Source organism: Acomys russatus, chromosome 1 (genome assembly GCF_903995435.1).
Source record: "Acomys russatus chromosome 1, mAcoRus1.1, whole genome shotgun sequence".
NCBI classification, from domain to species: domain Eukaryota; kingdom Metazoa; phylum Chordata; class Mammalia; order Rodentia; family Muridae; genus Acomys; species Acomys russatus.
The window spans coordinates 123219083-123233961 of NC_067137.1; the positions used below are offsets into that span (position 1 = coordinate 123219083).

The window sequence follows — 14879 nt, forward strand, 5'->3', positions numbered from 1 at the left end:
TCCTAATTTAAAACTTTGGGATATCCAAAATGTTCCATTTAGGAAATTGTGCCCAAAAATCAAGCCCAAAGAGCGTTGGACTTCGAAGCAATTTGCATTTTGTATAAGGAGTGCTTAATTTGTACCTAGTCACAATGAGAAAACCTCTGTTACTAGAGGTTAACCAACTTGTATAGGTAGAACTGTAGACCGTGGCCAACACGCTAAAGCTGGCTCTAGGGGGCTTGATTTCAGTTCCAGAGGCAACTTTGTTCTTTCTACTAGACCGGGGAGCCTATTCTATTAAAGTGCAGGAGCCACTGAGGCCAGTGTGAGTCCAGCACACAGCAAAGAGAAACAGCTGTGAGATGAGCCTGTCGGTGAACGGATTCACGAAAGACCAAGCTCCTTCCTGTTTTCTAGAGCACAGATATGGTAATGTCTACAAGTGGGATCCTAACCCTGGTCCAGGAACCTCCTCACGGGAACGCTGCTTTCCTAGGTGACACTTACCACAAGCTTCCTCCTGATGACCTCTAGCTTTTCAGTAGCTGCAGCCAGGTCTAAGTTTGTTTGGGCCAACGCCTGACGTTTGGGCTCCACATCGCAGTAAACCTGAAAATCCACACGGGTCCATTCAGAAGGCAGTGCAGACGCAAAGGGGACAGCAACCCCGAGTCCCCAGAGTGGAGAGCGGTGTGCTCTTGGTGTCCTTGCCATCCTCCATCTCAGCAGACGCGGCCTTCGGCACGCTCTTTGCTCTTCCATCGCCCATTTTCTTCTGGACTTCAGCGCAGTAAGCACTTGCATAAATGTTATTTAAGTCAAACCCCATCAATATACTAAAAATCAGTTTGTCCTAAAATGACTAACCCCACTGGAGCTACCTGACCAGGCAGAGGTGAGGCCTAGCCTGAGAGTAAAGGGCTGAGGATGGAGAAATCCTCTGACTGAAAGGGCGCGCAGAGCTATGCCCATGCCCTCTTACCCACACACTCAGCTCTGCTTTCAGTTCCTGACGACCTCTACTACATGCTGTGTTGACTGGGCGGTTGGGTAGATCAGGTCCTATTTTCTACTTTACAGAGAAACAGGACAACTCAGGGTCTAATTTCATCTTCCCAGTGTCCCCTGGGAACAACCTGAGCTCAGTGCTCAGGCACTGATCTGTAGAGAGAGGCCACATCTTCTGTGGCTTGTCCAAGCCTCTGTGCAAGTAGTGTCCATGTGTGGAGATGGGCAATGTAATGGCGTATTACTTCTACAAGCCCTGCTCTGTGAAAGGTACAGCTACATTTTAGGATGATTGTAAAAGCAATTTTATTCTCTTTGCACAGTTGTTATCCAGGAGGCCTACTGTGTCTCCTCCTGCTGGCCTAGGCCTAGTCCTGGAACCTTCTAGCCTCTGTATAATCTAACCTAGGCCTAGAATGTTTTCGGCCTCTGAGACTCACTGCTGAATAAGCTCACCCTCACTTGTTCTTTCTGAGCTCTGGGTGGCTGGTTTGATTTAGCTGCTCTGGCTCAAACTCCTCTCCCAGCTGACTGATTCAATCTGGCTTCTGTCTCGGCCTGGAATTGCTCTGCTTGGCCTCAGACTAACTCATCAATCTGCTCTGATCTTTTGGCTTCTTCTCAGCTTCTGGCCCATTCCCTCTTCTCTCTCTGCAAGCCATCCCTCTCTTCCTGTCCTGGTAAAACCCGCCTCCTCTCTCTGTAAAACTGCCTCTCAGTAGCTTCCCTCTCCTCTCCTCACAGAGTTGGGCGCATCCTATTCTGTCAAATCTTGTCTGATTTGTCACCCTTTCTGCCACTCAAGTAGGCATCACTTTCAAATATGGGTCCTTCCTTCCACAAGCTAACTTTACTTTTGTTTGGGATTAAAGCCTTGTACCACCATGCCAGGACCTAAGCTTTTTGTTTTTGTTTTCTTTCTTTCTTTTTCTTTTTTTTTCTTTTTTTCCATCTGATACTTGCTTTATACCAGGCTGGCTTTGAATTCAGGCAAACTTTGTTTGCCTCAGGCTCCTGGATTAAAGGCATGTTTGTATTCCAACCAGATCACACAGGCCTAGAAGGTCTTTGGTTGTGATCTCTTGCCAGAGCAGCCGTGTTCTGAATTAACATTCTTCTACAGATGATCATTTGGGGAATGACAGTACGCTTAGCTTTCACTCTGTACTTTGGAGTCTGAATATGGCATACGACTCTCTACAACAAAATGACTCAGTTCTTCAAGGTCCAGGCCAAACTTACTTCTCTTTTTGTACCTGGCATTGCGAGAAGGGTTGGAGACACAGTTGGCAGGCAATAAATACTGGATAAATAAATCAATGAATGAAATTATTTTCTATTTTTACATTTTCCCAAAGTAAAAAAGGCACAATTAATGTCATTATTTAAACACTAAAGCAAATCATTAATATTTTCATCTCTCCCTGTACCTATAATAAAGATGGTAATAAAAATGTTTACTCTAACAGCAAGGCTTCATTTAATTCGATATGTATTCAGACTTGCAGATTTCCCAGCTCAACATGAGCACTTTAGTGTTAACATATTTTATATATGTAAACCAATTGGTACTTTTAAAAAAGGTGCTTTGAAGTGTTGAAACTAGCCAGCCTTTTCCTACAAAGCCACCGCTCTCTAACATATGAACTATCTTCCTGCTGAGAATAATGTTAACTCGAGATACCATGTCTTGTTCTTAGAAATACATACCTATCATCCAAAAACTAAACAGCTGATAACTTTACGTTTCTTGCTGACCTAAGAATTAACCTGCTGGCAGAGACGGCCTTGCCCTGCTGCAGGCTCCGGCCAGAGGAGATGCTCACGGATGCGGGTAGAACCAGGACTCAGGAGAAAGCTCTGCTTTCTGGTTGGACTTACAGCCTGCCCTACAGGAGGAAACATGCGGCTGCTAACTGTAAATCTGGGTCAAATCCTACAGCTAGGGAGGCCCCAGCCCAGCAGGAAATGACTACTACTGCTGTGCTATGGACAGATAACTAAACCGTCTTCTAAATAGTCGTGTCTGTGCCCATGTGTGAGCACTGAAGCGCAGAGATTCATACCTGGTCCAAGTACTGAGAATAAGCGCTGTCTAGCTTATCTACAGCAAGAGGTCTGTCTTACCACCCCCCCCCCCCCTTCCAGCCTAGGGAACATCGAAGTAAAAGCTAGAGTTTGGGGAAGGATGCTGTGAATGCTGTCTTCTGACGGGGCTTGGCCATCACACTCAGGAACTCATGAGCAGCTGTGGACCCTGCTGCGTAAGGCAGGCACAACATAGGGCCATTCAAGATTCTCCCCTGGACGCAGGAGTGGGTCATGAGGCTCCGCCACTCCTAGGTAAGCCACTGAGAACTGGTGGTTGCCAGGTCAAGGGGTGTCACTTTCTTTAGTACTGCAGGAATGGATGGCTTGCCCGTGCTTTAGTAAGTAGCCCCCTGTCCCCACTTATGCTCATAGTAGCAACCCCCAGTTAAACTCAGTGCATCAATTTTTTTTTTCCTGAAGACATTTAGGAGGCGACTAGCTGGGAAGGCAGTGAGAGCGACACGAGTGGGGAGGGCAAAGAGAGCCTAATGGGGGTTAAATACGATCACAATACATTGTATATATAGATGCAATTGTCAAGGGAGAGGAAACAATTTCAAAAATTAGCCATCACAGCCCTTGGTGGAAGCACCTGAAACCAGTGGATAAAGAACGATACCTCATAAAATTTAACGATGTTTATGACCCAGGCGCAGAGACCAGCCGCTGCGAACGATTTGGTCTGGATCAGGTTTGGATTAAACTCTGGATCTTTCAAATATTGCTCGTGCACGACTTTTAGGCAGCTGTCCGGAATGTGCTCTTTATCGTAGTTAATTAACGCTTGCAGGAAATCATCAACCTGTAAACGCAAAAGGACTTACTGCCACGAGCCTGTTCTGGCTGCAGAGAAAATTCCAAGATCAAAAGTTAAAACCAGCTTTTAGGACTTGCATTACAAAGGCACAATTGGCAAGCAGCTCTTAGCCCACTGCTTGGCTTTTTTAGCCTTACAGTACGAAGTTAGAATTAGCAACGGACACTTTTAAAACCTCTTCTCTCCTGGGGTAAAAACATTCTGTGCCAGCACAGGAGGCTCACGGTTTGAAGAAAAGGAAGGCAGGAAATAAAAAAGCAAATCCACACGCGCCAAAGGCCTCCGCTTCACCTTCTTCTTGTACATTAGTAACTGCTTTTTTTCCCAGCCTAAGTAATCCATGTAATTTTCTCCCTCCTACACTTAGCCACTTTCATAATCTTGCAAATAATTAGCAACCTTCCACCTGCTGCTTGCATTGACTTAGGTGCGTCACCAGCCCCTGCTGGCCTCCAACGTGGCCAGCAAAAGCTAGGCAGCGGTCTAGGGAACAGCAGCTGCTGATGCTGACCAGCTACAGAGATGGGTCTTTCGGCTTAAAATTGATTTAAACATGTCTTGCTGTCAGGCATATGTATAATGAGGGCAGTGTGCTCGTTGTTATGATTTTCTTCCTGCCACCCTGGCTGGTGGTACCTTTCCCATGAAGATCTTAGCTGCTTTCCAACTTCGGTCTTTCGGCACTCTGCCCCTGGGGGCCAGAAGGGCCATCACAGCCGCAGTAACATTGGTGACAGCGGTTGGGGGGTTGGGGAAGGTTTTCAGCTCCGTGAGGTTCACCTGAAACAGAGCAGGCACTCAGATGGGGGACACTCTGGTTCCTGGCTGCCTCTCAGCTACCTGCTTTCTAACTCTGATACTCTGGAAACATCTCTGCAATTTTGTTGCCAGTCCTGCAGAGCCCCCCCCCTCGCCCCATAGAAGCCAGGGTATTATGTAAATATACTAGCATTTTAACCAGGCCCTCCCTGTAAACGGCATTCTCGAGGTCAGTGTGCCCTGATTCTCTTTTTCTGCTTTAAATGTGTAAGCAGACATCTCCTCCTTAAACCACTGCGAGTTTCACTTGGGAGGGGTCCATGGGTGTTGGACTGTCTCTCCTACTGCTAATTCCCTCAGCGGAGAACACAGACTCAACTGCAGTGAAACGGGGTGGGGGGGTGGGGGGTGGGGCTAAGTCATGACAGTGAGGGAAGGTGGGCTGGGGAAGGAGTGAGCACCGGGGAGAAGTACGGGTAATCCCATAATAAATGGTTTAAGAGCAAAACCAAATGCGACTCTGCTTCCTTTACTCAAAACTGAAGTGATATATAAAATGCAAAGAGTTAAAATAAAATAAAAATACGAAGAAGAGACCGGGCGTGAGAGCCAGAGCAGAATGTAACGAATGTTGAGATCTGGTTAACTAGGGATTTTCATCATATGGTTTGTTTTGTTTGATTGAAGAGTGTTGGGTCTCAGGGTATCCGAATACCTAGAAATGAGCTCAGCCTGGGCTATAGGAGGGTTTGTGGCAGTTAGATAGAAGCCAGCCTTCTTCGGGAACATGGGGAACCGGTTCCCACCTGCCAAGAGGAGTCATTTCCTTTACCTCTGACAGAGGGACACATGGCTCCATTGACAAAAGCCCATGGCTGCATATCACAGCCCTGCAGGCTCCGTCAGCGCGTCACTAGACCTGTCCCACATCTCAAAGCCTCCACCCTAGCGTGCTGGCTTCTCACCTCCCCAGGCTTCCCTCCTGCCAGAGCCCTGTTCTGGTCTATTTGTAAGGACAAGGTTTCCCCCTGTGCCTGCTAGTCCCACCAGGCTCTCTCTGTTCGCCCTCTCTGGTCATTCTCCTTGGCCAGGCCAACTCTGCCGGGCCTCTACTTTCTCTACTTTCAGCCTTCTTTCTCTCTCAGCTCTGGACTCTGTTCTCATAATTACAATAAAAAAAAACCTTAAGCATAGCATGGAGTGGTCATGTTGCCCCAACCCCTGATACTATGAAGGAGTCTTACTAATTTTTTAAAAATATGTTTTATATTTGGGGGGGGGGGAAATAAAGAACCCTTTAGGTAGTCCTTAGTAGCACAGTCATCACTACCCACCAGCCTGCCTTGTGGAAGGCTGGAGTATGGACAGTGTTAGCAATATTTAGGAGGATTTTCCTGCGGGGCACAGCAGGAAAATATGTATTAATAGGCACTTCAGAGAGGTATTGATGCCAGCTCTAGAGTGTCTCCCCACTCACATTATAACCTAGCCACTGATCTCACTGCCCATAAGTCAGCGTTCTGCTCTGAGGCAACTAAGCAGGAGGAGAGACAGTTTAGCAGCTACGATCTCTGCCCCCCACTGGAGATTTCTCTGTGGTTTATGGATTGAAGGTTTAAGGATAAACTTATGCATTTAAAGCAGAAAAACGAAATTAAAAGACACCGACCTACAGAATGACATGGGTAAGGAAAAGAAGTGGAGCTATAAAGGTGACCTCAGAGGTCCCTTTAACTTTGATATGCCCTGCCCTTTTGCAGGGCCTTGTGGCTGCATGAGGCACCCACTCCTTCCCAGACTCTCATAACCTTTGGCTATTTAAAAAGATCCCACCAGTCAAAAACAAACAACAAACAAACAAACAAACAAACAAAACCCAGTTTACCCTGTTGAGTGTGTTGAGTGCAGCTTTAGCAGCCACCAGCGCAGGCTCCGCCCTGAGTAACTCAGCCTGACACTCCCTCTGCTTCCTGGATGCTTCCGTTTGAATGGCGGCCACCTAATGAGAGAAGGTAGTGGGGGGGGGGGGAAGCCCCTACTCTCCCCAAATTATCATCTCACAGACATCCCCAGCACAAAGCAAGGACGTATTGGGGTGTGTTGTTAGGCAACACAGGTCTACCGTTTAAACAGGTGAGGAGTTTCCCATCAGCACAATGTGCTCAGGGCTTTGTAAAGCAACCATACAATAATAAGCCCCGTACACACACACACACACCACAGACACAAACACACATGCATGCACAAGTGCACACACACACACAGCACACACACACACAAAGTAATACAATAAAATTAAGCTCTACTGACAAATAAAAATGTAAACAGTATTTATACTTCTTGGCATATATTGGGTATAAAACAGCATATTTATTTTTTATGTCTAATAAACTCAATGAAATAACCTATCAGATGTGTTTTATTTATTTATTTATTTAATTCTTTAGTTTTTTGAGATAAGGTTTCTCTGTGTAGCCTTGGCTGTCCTGGACGAGACTGGCCTCAAACTCACAGAGATCTGCCTGCCTCTGCCTCCCTGAGTGCTGGGATTATAGGTGTGTGCTACCACGCCGGGCTCAGATATGTTCTAATTTGCTAAAGTATTTTTCTTCCTTTATGCTGGTAATTTTACCTTAGGAATTTATATGGAAGAAATGTGGGGGGAAAAGTTCTCTTAAATTCCTGTTATAGTTCAAGATTTCTAAGAGTTGCCTAGAGAGGTGGGTTAATAGTTACTAGTAATTACACTTACGTGAACATCACACATCTGTATAACACCTTAACCAGGCGCCCTAGGTGGGGCTGGCTTCTGGTAACCATACCACCTATGAAATATGACTGTTTAATTTCATAACATAACTTTAAAGACATTCTCCACACATCTAAAATTCTGTGGAAACATCTGTTACCAAAATTAGAAAGTATATGTTTATTGGCTGAATTAAATGCATTTATTATTTGCTTTAAGATGCTATGTCATGGGGCTGGAGAGATGGTTTCTCAGTGGTTAAGGGAACTGTTTGCTCTTCCAGAGGTCCCGAGTTCAATTCCCAGCAGCCACACGGTGGCTCACAACCTTCAATACAGGGATCTGGTGCCCTCTTCTGGCCTGCAGGTGTTCATGCAGATAGATAATATATATATATATATATATATATATATATATATATATATATATATATATATATATATATATATATATATATAAAACAAATGAATGTTTTGATTTTTTTAAAAAAAGAATGCTGTGTTAAGGTGGTGGTGCACGCCTTTAATCCTGGCACTTGGGAGGCAGAGGCAGGTGCATCACTGTGAGTTCGAGACCAGCCTGGTCTATAAAGTGACTCCAGGACAGCCAAGGCTACACAGAGAAACCCTGTCTCGAAAAACCAACCAGCCAACCAACCAAACAAAAAGAACCAAAACAAAACAAAACACCAAGAAGAATGCTGTGTCATGGTTTATAGTTTTTCCAATGTGCTTTCCGAATTTTTGGTTGCTCAAAACAAAGGACGCTCAGTCCACCTCAGAATAAAGGAAAACTGTGGGAGAACAACCGGCATCTCGCTGGCACCTCAGGTTATCTGGGGGGCCTGACCTGCAAAACGACAGCGTAACGGACACGCGTTGTGGCTGCGAGCATGTAACTAGCCCCCGATTATATTATTTTGCCTCAAATAATAAATTATTTACCAATTTTAAAGGACGAGCGTTATTAACTGTCTGTCCTTCCTGTGCTGTGCCTTTCGGGAAACAGATAGACAAGAACCTATGCTCCGTTTGGCTGAATGGAGTTTCATTTATCATGAAGTTTTATTTATTTTTGCAGATACCAGAAACTCAAATTCAAAGAAAGCAGCACACCATGCTATTGTTCCCAACGGCAAAACCGTCACGTGGAACGCCACCGCCTCGGCCCAGCCGAAAGGAGCACACATATAGCATAGGTCTTCATAATGAATGGTAGTTGTATTATTAAAATGCGGAACTTGAAAACCATCCAGCAAAGTGACGGAATGGGCTTTGTTAACAATTGAGTTGTTCAATTTGCCTAAAATCTGGAAACCTTTAGAAGCCTCTGCGGCGACTCCCTGACCTTTGCTGTATTACAAATAGGCCTGACGTGCAAGACCCACACCCATTATATGCTTGAATGAGCTCAGTGTTTATTGTTCTTTCATGTCATTAAAGAGCTAAAAGGTTGGGAAAATGCATAATGTAAGGAAAGGTCAAGTGGTAATCATGGTGTGAAATGCTGTTACATGTGTAACTGTAATAATCCCGTAGACTCTGTGCTCCCTGGAGAGGAAGTTGTTCAAAATTGTTCACCTACAAAGGTTTATTTTGCGCTAAATATAGCTCAGCACTCTAAATGGTGGAAGGAGCCTGACCTTTCGCTCCTCCGCATCGGCGATGGCCTTTTCCCGGCTCACTCTCTCCGTCTGAAGGCCAATCTTTGTGATCAGAGCTTCAGCGTCCTGGTTTCTGAGCCGCAGCTCAGCCTCTTGAGAGGCCAGCCTGGCCTGCAGATTTCCCACCTGAAGGAAGGAAGGAAGGGTCATCTCTGCGGAGCGGCTTCTGCTGAGAACCCTGCTTGGTTTTTAGCAGGGATCTGGGGGTTGTGGGTAGGGCTGCAGTTCAGAACACACGTCTGTTCCTACCCAGATTTCACGTCTACTCTCACTTGCCAAAACTTAGACCCATTTATTTTTTTTTCCACATGAGAAAAAGCAGAATACTGTTTTTCAGGGTGCAGGGTTCTGTGCCAGCGCTGGACAGTTTGTCTTCTAACCCTGCATGCTTAGGCAAACACTTTCAAAAGTGCCTAGCAGAGCACTTCCCACCTCTGGACTCCTTCCTTCCTGGCTCTAAACTCAGGCTCGAGGTCACAGAGGCCATGAAATGCCCTCCGCCCTCCCGTACTCTTGAAGGAATGCTGCTGCAAGTTTGAATGACTTAAAGACACAGCCATCTTTGACGTCAGAGAACCTGGCCACATACTGCAATGGCATCTGACACAAAATGTCTTCCTTTGTTTACTCCCCTTCCATGGGTTAGTGTAGAGCCACGCAGACCATCCACTACAGAACCTAGCACCACTGAGAAGCATGGACTTTGTGTGCTCTCTGGCTACCACAGGGCGTTGACTCACCACGGAACAGCCCCACTTAGCTTTTGAGGAACCATTTTCCTGTGGCACTAACAATGTGTCAGTTAAAATGAGTGCTTCTTTCTGTTTTTTCAACCAAGAGTCTCTGGGCTCAGCACGTATGAAAGGAAGCGCAAAGAAAGGGAATGTCTTTAAAAGGTTCGCTCCATCCTCAAATTAATAAAAGCACTTGATGGCTTTGCCCGTGGGGTGCGTCCCATGGCATGGCATCAGGTAAGTTTGCAAGCCCCATGCAGACACAGCCATCTATGCTCGACCCAAGCAGCACAGCCGCGGTGTGCTCCCCTGCACTTTACACTAGGACTGAGTTTTGACCTTTGTGTGTGTCCACCTTTGCTTGTCTGTTCTTCTAGCTGCGGACACTGGCCTTCTGTTGGAGAATGGGATGGGCAGGAACTACACGATTTCAAGTCTTATTTCTGGTTTCTAAGAAAGCAGCTGATTTTTGAAACACACCAGCCAACCCTGCTTTAGGCAAGCAAATTCAGAGAAAAGGGCATTTTGTCTCAAATGCAATCTGGTCTTGTATTCCAAGATTCTTCAAGTTTCCACACGGGAACCCATGCCTCCCTTCCATAATAAATTGTTTCTCATACAACTGAGAAATAACTATTAAATATTTCAGCCACTCTTCTGATATTAGAAGCATGCCACGTATGAGCGCATAGTAAAAAGAACCCGCTGCACGTCTTAACCCAAGGCTTCATGTGTCTTCAGAAAGCTCTGTTCTATAGTCTTTAGCCATGGGGAACAGGTGTGGCCCCAGGCGGTCCTGTACTTGGCTCCTTCTCCCCCTTTTCTTCCCCATCCTTGAGTCCTCAACTCAGTCAAGGAGCTCTGGGCTCATTCCTTTTCCCCAGGGGCTGAGACATCTCCACCTCCAGGATTGCCCAAGATGCTATGTTGTGTGGCTTTAGCTCTTGGGAAGACAGCTCTGAGTATGGGAGACACATTATTTTTCTTCTGCAAAGGCAAGGAAACTGACAGCTCAATTTTGGTGACAACACTATTATTACTTCCTGGGGCAAAGTCAACACTCTTATTTCCTGGGCTCTGGTGTGGGGCATCATTTGAAGGGACCTATTGCTGAGACACACAGCTTTTCCCTCATCTTCTTGGCTCAACAGGTCTCCTAGGAGACTGTTACTAAAGATCTTGATAGGCTAGGAAAAGCAGGCAGGGAAAGGACAACAGAACAGACTAGGATGTGGTGAGCTGTCTGTAAATGGAGGATAAAGGCACTCTTGGAAAGGAGATGCACAGGAGCAAAAGCATGGACCATTCAGGGCCCTTTCTGAAAATGCCCCTTCTGGTCTCTCCTTCCAAGTCACAACCAGCTGCTCACCGACTCTAGAGTTTTGTCAGACTCAAGTCCCTGGCATGTAAAACTACATGTGTGAAGACTGAGTAGAACTTATACCTAAAACATCCTGGAATGTCACGGGCAGAGAGAGAGTCCTCTCGGGGTACATGGGATCTAATTATGTTCTCAACCGGACTTTGTCTAGTTTTTACCCTTGGTTCAGATGGTCCACCCAGCCCTCTTAGGGAAAACTGTCTCCACAAAGCACTGTCCTTCAGGAAATACACGGGAGGGCCTGGCGATGGGTCTTCTGACAGTTGCCAACATGTTCAGCTTTGGGATGACCAGCAACGAACATTTATGGTAGCTTAGACCCAGTTAGCACAGGGGAAGCCCAGGCTGCTTGCCAGTGTCCCAGTCTCTCATGCTAACCCTCCTCTTACCTGGCCCACAGAAGCTGTGGAGACCATGGGCAGCACGCGCGCGGACACACACACACACACACACACACACACACACACGAATGACAGACTGGCTTCAGGCCCAGCATCTAGCACTCTCTATCTTAGGCTGCAGTAGTGACACCTGTATCTCATTTGGTTTTGACTTTAACAACGAAATGAGATCCCAACCCAGTGTTAGGTCTTGGGAGACTATGCTCTGACATAGAAGAGGACTGATGATAGGCTACAACCTCTGAGAGAGCTGGTAGCTAAAACAGGCTTGAGGTCAGGGAGAAGCGTAGACCCTAGAGCAGGCACACAGTCATAGCTAGGTCATGAAAGCCTCGCTGGGGTTGAGTGTCAAAGACAGAAAAGATCCCTACATCCACACTGACAAGATGGCAAAGCCCCTGACTACAAGCCAGCGCCCAGGAAAGTCAGGGACCGGAGAGGAAATGACAAAGTGCTTCCCTTTAAGTCCACCCTGCTCTACACAGCTGCAGGCTGGGAGGGAAAAGTGTGTCCTCAAACCAGCGGGGCGCTAACTCAGAGAGGCCACAACAGTGCGTGGCCCTGCTTCAAACTATGCAAGGCAAAGCTGGACACCCTAGACAGCTGGCTTAACGTTTTGTCAAGAGATGATTGAGCTGACTTAGTTAAGTCATGGCACCGGATTCTCCTCCAGGACCCACTGCCGCACCAGCACTGAGTACTAAGCTGCATTGTCAGCATCAGGCATGGTATCACCCTTGCTGACCAGCTCTTCAGTCAGTTTAGGGAGCTGTTGGTTACTTCCAAGGTCTGTGTGCCAGTGCTGTATCCCTAGGGTTAGCAAGCCACGCTTGCTGTTACTGTGGGACACAGGCATCCCAGCTGGGGAGGACTGTTGGCTCCTTCCCCTCCCTTTGGACACTTGACTTGTGCCTTCTGGTATCAGGAATGCTAGTACTCAGGAAGGAAGCATTCAAATCAGCCCCTGCTCAGGGGTGTCTGGGCCCTGTTCCTGAAGTGCACAGTGCCTTCAGCAATCAGAATGTACCTTCTATCTCTGAGGGGCAACAATCTATAAACACATGTCCTTGCACCTATAGATAAGCATAGTCTGTACGAAAACTACAACCAATCAAGATGCAGAGTGTGGAGCTCACGTTACAAAAATTCACCCACACCTAAGGCTTCGGGAACAGTGTACACGAGAGGAAAGAAAGATTATAAAAGGCAGAGAACCAGGGAGTCTTCTGTGAGATTATGTCTCCTAGTAATGGCAAGTCTCACCAGCAGCCGGGCACGGTGGCACACGCCTGTAACCCCAGCACTCGAGAGGCAGAGGCAGGCGGATCTCTACGAGTTTGAGGCCAGCCTGGTCTACAAAGTGAGTCCAGGACAGCCAGGGCTACACAGAGAAACCCTGTCTCGAAAAACCAAACCAAACAAACAAGTCTCTCCAGCATAACAGCCTGAACACAGGCTGAGTAAGACTGCCACCAATGGACATACCCAAGTGGATGGAGGACAGCCCGTGAGGACTCAGTCCTACACACAGAACTATAAGGAGCCAAGGATGCTGGGAGCAAGAGACATGGTCTTCGCAGAGAAGAGCCCACTGACTGATTGTCCAGTGTCAAATGATCAGCCCTGAAAACGTACATCAGTTAACATTATATGGACTGAGCCGGTGGTATCTAGAAATATATCATAGGTACACATATGTGTGCAGTAACAATCATGAAAGAAGAGGCCATGGGAAAGGATACATGGAAGGGTTTGGGGGGCAGGAAAGGGAATAGAGAAATGCTGTAATTATACCATAATCTTAAAAAAAAAAAAAAAAAAAAAGCCAAGCAAGCAAGTAAGCAAACAAACAAGAACCTAGTTTCTAGTGAGCAAGCAGAAGCTTCTCTCAGAAAGAGGCGCCCGTGCCCCGTCACACCTGTGAGGCCGTGGTCTGTAGTTTTTGGATACCGTTCGCCAGGTGCTCTTTCTTCTGGTGCAGCTCTCCCTGCTTCCTCTGCAGCAGGCTCTTAAACAGTGATATTTGCTCTAGGAAACTCCTCGGGGTGGTGTAGTTGTACCTCCTCTCGTTCTGGTAGTACCAGGCACTCATCTCCTTTACACTGGTGTGAACATACGCCATGAAAAGGCTAATGGAGTCTTTGTGCTGTGGCTGAAACACACACATTGATTTCTCAGGAAATCTGTTCCAGCTGAAAGTACAATTTAGAAAATAAAAGAAGAAAACACCAAAAAAAAAAAAAAAAAAAAAAAAAAAAAAAAATTATACATTATTTTCTTTCTAAAAGCCAGGACGGATTACAGTAGAAGCGACAGGAGATTTTACTTCATCTTCATGAGACACCCACAGAATTGCAGGGAGAACTGTAAAGCATTTGGCCCTCTTAGCTGTCTTGATAGGTAGGACAAAGGATGTTTTTATGTGGTTCTTAACTAAACCCAGAAGCCAACAGGATGGCTGCCCATGTCTTTACAACTGGATCTTAGCCTATCACGTGTATGGAACAAAAGGGAACAAGTGCAAGGCAATATTCAGAGGACACTTCTTTAGGTGACATGTTCATGCAAGATGAGCCTTAAACAGCAACAACAAAAGTCAGGCGGACAACAGCAAGCACAATCAGAGAAACACGGTTTTATGGGAACCAATACCAAATAGAATGGATGGGTTAGCTCCCCATGCCACTCCTTCCGAGGAGGAAATAAGATGGTTATTCCTACTCTTATCTGGAGAAGTGAACACCATCAACAAGACACAAGCAGAGCGGCCCCCTCGGAGTCCCCACGGAGCACCTGCCTTCCCTGGGTCCCTTCCGTGTGTCCCTTCCGTGTGTCCCTTCCGTGGGTCCCTTCCATGGGTCCCTTCCGTGGGTCCCTTCCGTGGGTCCCTTCCGTGGGTCCCTTCCGTGGGTCCCTTCCGTGGGTCCCTTCCGTGGGTCCCTTCCCTGGGTCCCTTCCCTGGGTCCCTTCCCTGGGTCCCTTCCGTGGGTCCCTTCCGTGGGTCCCTTCCGTGGGTCCCTTCCCTGGGTCCCTTCCGTGTGTCCCTTCCATGTGTCCTCTGTGACTTCTCGAACAGTTAACTTTCTAATTTGTACAGCCACATCTCCCTCATCCTAATGATTATTTATTGCACTCTGTACAAGATGAACCAAGTTCAATTAATCAAGGGAAGCCTAAAAATCAATTAATATGAATTAAATGAGCTACACCAACTCTTTGGAAAGTCACACATAATTTACCAAAGCGTTGTCAATAACGCTCAGGCAGCTTCAGGAAAATTGCACACAAGTG

General features: G+C 46.6%; 1 protein-coding gene across 1 annotated transcript in view; it reads right to left on the reverse strand.

Annotated features, from left to right (window-relative positions):
• Dnah11 (dynein axonemal heavy chain 11) overlaps positions 1-14879 on the reverse strand; it is a 326041-nt gene that overhangs the window by 85155 nt on the left and 226007 nt on the right. The window contains exons 56-61 of the mRNA XM_051152523.1: positions 13507-13740; positions 9052-9198; positions 6546-6659; positions 4538-4681; positions 3704-3886; positions 493-594 (exon numbers count right to left, since the gene is read on the reverse strand). Coding sequence (XP_051008480.1) covers positions 493-594; positions 3704-3886; positions 4538-4681; positions 6546-6659; positions 9052-9198; positions 13507-13740 — 924 coding nt within the window. The remainder of the gene's footprint in view (positions 1-492; positions 595-3703; positions 3887-4537; positions 4682-6545; positions 6660-9051; positions 9199-13506; positions 13741-14879) is intronic.